Source organism: Chelonoidis abingdonii, chromosome 1 (genome assembly GCF_003597395.2).
Source record: "Chelonoidis abingdonii isolate Lonesome George chromosome 1, CheloAbing_2.0, whole genome shotgun sequence".
In the NCBI taxonomy this organism is placed as follows: Eukaryota; Metazoa; Chordata; order Testudines; family Testudinidae; genus Chelonoidis; species Chelonoidis abingdonii.
The window spans coordinates 40,869,431-40,872,772 of record NC_133769.1 but is presented as its reverse complement, the minus strand read 5'-3'; the positions used below and the strand labels follow the sequence as shown (position 1 = coordinate 40,872,772).

The following is a 3,342-nucleotide window of genomic DNA, read 5'->3' as shown; positions in this document are numbered from 1 at the left end:
CTCCCTGATTGAACTAACCTCGTTATCTCTAGCTTGCTTGCATATATATACCTGCCCCTGGAAATTTCCACTACATGCATCCGACAAACTGGGTATTCACCCACGAAAGCTCATGCTCCAAAACGTCTGTTAGTCTATAAGGTGCCACAGGATTCTTTGCTGCTTTTACAGATCCAGACTAACATGGCTACCCCTCTGATACTTTCACCACTTTAGCACTCAGCACTTTCTGAAAATGAGGCCCCTTCAAGGTGTCTCAGGTTGGGCATCAAAAAACTGAGGCATTAAATATCACTATTCATGTACACCTCTACCCCGATACAACGCAGTCCTCGGCAGCCAAAAATCCCTACCGCGTTATAGGTGAAACCCCATTATATCAGGGTAGCGGTGGCAGGGCTCCAGTGGTGATTTAAAGAGCCCGGGATAGCAGCAGCAGGGCTCTGACAGTAATTTAAAGGCCCCAGGGCTCCCCACAACAGCCAGAGCTCCGGGCCCTTTAAATCAACGGCTGAGTCCCGCTGCCACAGCTCTGGGGTAGCGGCAGCAGGGCTCCAGCGGTGATTTAAAGAGCCCGGGGTCCGATGCAGCAGGCGGAGCCCTGAGCCCTTTAAAGTGCCGCCTGAGCCCTGCTGCCAGAGCCCCAGGGTTACTGCTCTATATGCGAATCCATGTTATATCGGGTTGCGTTATATCAGGGTAGAGGTGTATAAAAATCTTGAGCTATAATTTTTTTTTAAAAGTAATTGGTTTAAAATTGCTTTATTTTGTAACATTAAAATATCTTCCATTTAAACAAAATAATTTGTCAGTTAATCCTTCATATGGTTTATGAATATTTAATAATGGAACCAAACAGGATACAGAGTTGTAAAAGTCAGCCCCAATGCATACACAATAAGGGCTTGATTCTGTCATGCTTGCTTGACAAAACTCCTATTGAAGTCAACATTACCTACTAATGCTACTAGCTGCAGACCACATTTTTAAACACAAATTTAATATTGATTTTTAGTACGCAGCCTTAGATCACCTGTGCAGTGGTCAGATTAATACAATAAAGGCTTAAGAGCTCCATTCATCAAGTCCATATTTCACAGCCTAAGATTTGTTTACTTGAGAGACTACTTACTTCAAAAGACCCAAAACCATGTATGGGTCCCTAATTTTCAAAGTTCAATATGAAGAACTGATTTCATAGACCATAAAGACTCTGAAAGGGATGCTGTGGTCAATCTAATTGCAAATAAAATGTTTACAAGTGTCTGAATACAGATTTTCACAATAGACAGTAGCAACCTAGTAGGCAAATAGTTATTTTCATAATCGCAAATGGGCCTACCACAATATAGATGTAGTATATATGTATAAAATTACTATTGTTCATCTAACAGTGCAGTTAAACATGCACACAATCCACTAGTAAATTTGTATAATAGAGATATGTTTAAAAATCATTTTTGGTAGATCATCATAGCTTCTGTTTAACAAATAAACTAAAATACTAAAGTGGCTGCCTCAGCTCATCTTCACAAGTGTGTCCACTTGCAGCACCATAGCAATGGCCAGGAAAACTCCCTTCAGCCCCAGCAAATTCCCCAGGGATCAGAGGAGTAATTGATCAGAGAAAATCACTGCCTTGCAAACACAGAGTTGGCTTGCAGTCCTAGGCTGCAGGAATAAGGAGAGTGGAACTGGGCCTTCCATCTTTCTCCCTTGGGGTTGCCAAATTTGGTTGGAAGTATTCCTGGAAGTTTCACCATCTCACATAATCTTTAATTAAAGATTAATCTTTAATTCCTGGAGATTTCAGGATAATCCTGGAGCGTTGGTAACCCTGCTTGTTCCCCTGTAGAGCGTTAGCTGTCCGCAGAGAGCTATCAGTCTGTACGCCCGCTACCCACAGAGAAAGCCGCACAGTGATCGCTCCATCTGCCGCCCCTTCCCTCCCTGGTTCGCCCACCTGCGCTCTCGCTACCCGCCTCCCCGGGTGGGGTGAAGTGCCGAGCGGCGGTGTGCTGGGGGTGGGGGGCGCCCTGCTGCCCTTACCGGCGAAGTTCTTGGTGAAGACCAGGGTGACGAGCAGAATGGGGATGAGGACGGTGCCGATGGTGACCACGCGGTCGAAGGGCAGCTCTAGCTTGAGCTGCAGCAGCAGCGCCGCCAGCGAACCGGCCTTGTCGTCCTGCTGCCCGGGCAGGATCAGCTCCTTCAGCTTCTCGCCCGCCAGCAGAGCAGTAGCCATGTCCGGGTGGTTATCGATGATGTGTTGCATAAGCAGCTGCAGGCGGGTTCACGCCACACCAGGCTCCCCGGGGGGTGGCCGAGCTTCGCCTGTGCGTGACTCTCCGGAGGCGCGGACGCTCCCAGCCTACAAGGTGACACCGACAATGAGAACAGCCCATGCAGATGGGAGCCACAGCCAGGGACCAGGGCAGGTGGGGCGGCGGGCGGGCTTGCAGCAGTGGCACCATCTTTAGCTCGCAGAAGATGCTGCTTCTATTGAGACTGCGGGTCTGCCGCCCGGAAGTTATCCCAGGCATGCTCCGCAGCTCTGCGCTGGAGAGCACGCACCGGCACCCAAGGAAAGCCAGGCAAAGAGGGCGAGGCAACAGAGCTATAATATGATCGGGGCAATGATGCAACCAGAACCGCACGGTGAGAAATCAAAGAGCAACACGGGCAAGGCAGGGCGAGCTGTGTAATAACATTCAGAGAAGAGCCCTGCAAGAAAAGGCCGTGAGAGGTGGGCATTCAGTGATAAGAACAATGCAACGAGCTCTGCAATAACCAGCCATATAACAATAGCCGGCCAAAGCCAGGCTGCCCCAGCTAAAGTGTTGCAGACACAGGGAGGAGGGAGGGCATTTTACCTTGTAACTTTGGTCTCTTCAGCTCCAAGCGGATGGTGTGCGCCAAACGGTGACGTTGTAAATAACTGCAGAGGCGAAAACAACTTCCCCCTTCTCCCCCAAACTGGAGTGGATGGGAGGGGGATAATTTATCGGTGCTTGTTATTGCCGCTGCTGAAAGGCGCTTGCACAGAAATTTCCATCTGCCCCAGCAGCAGCAACGTGCAGAGGAATTCAAGAAGGGGCTTGCAGCGGTGGGAAGGAGGCTGCAGCCCGGGAATGAATCGGCTGAACGCAAGAGGTTCTTTCAGTTGTTAAACCAAACATCTGGAGCCTGTCTAGCTGGAAGCAGCAGCTGGGGGAAGGGTGAACTTGTAGGGGGAGGGGTAGCTGGGAGCGGCGTGGCTGTTACCAGGCAGGCACAGAAACACGAACGGGCTGCAGTGGTAGCGCTGCCACGCACTGGGGCTGTGGCGCCGCATCACGGCTC

The 3,342-nt window shown here is 49.9% G+C and overlaps 1 protein-coding gene across 1 annotated transcript in view; it reads right to left on the bottom strand.

Annotated features, from left to right (window-relative positions):
• PANX2 (pannexin 2) overlaps positions 1 to 2,486 on the bottom strand; it is a 33,819-nt gene extending 31,333 nt beyond the window's left edge. The window contains exon 1 of the mRNA XM_032769386.2: positions 2,050 to 2,486. Within this exon, the coding sequence (XP_032625277.1) occupies positions 2,050 to 2,275 (226 nt within the window). The 5' untranslated portion in view covers positions 2,276 to 2,486. The remainder of the gene's footprint in view (positions 1 to 2,049) is intronic.
• Between the last annotated feature and the right edge of the window lie 856 nt (positions 2,487 to 3,342).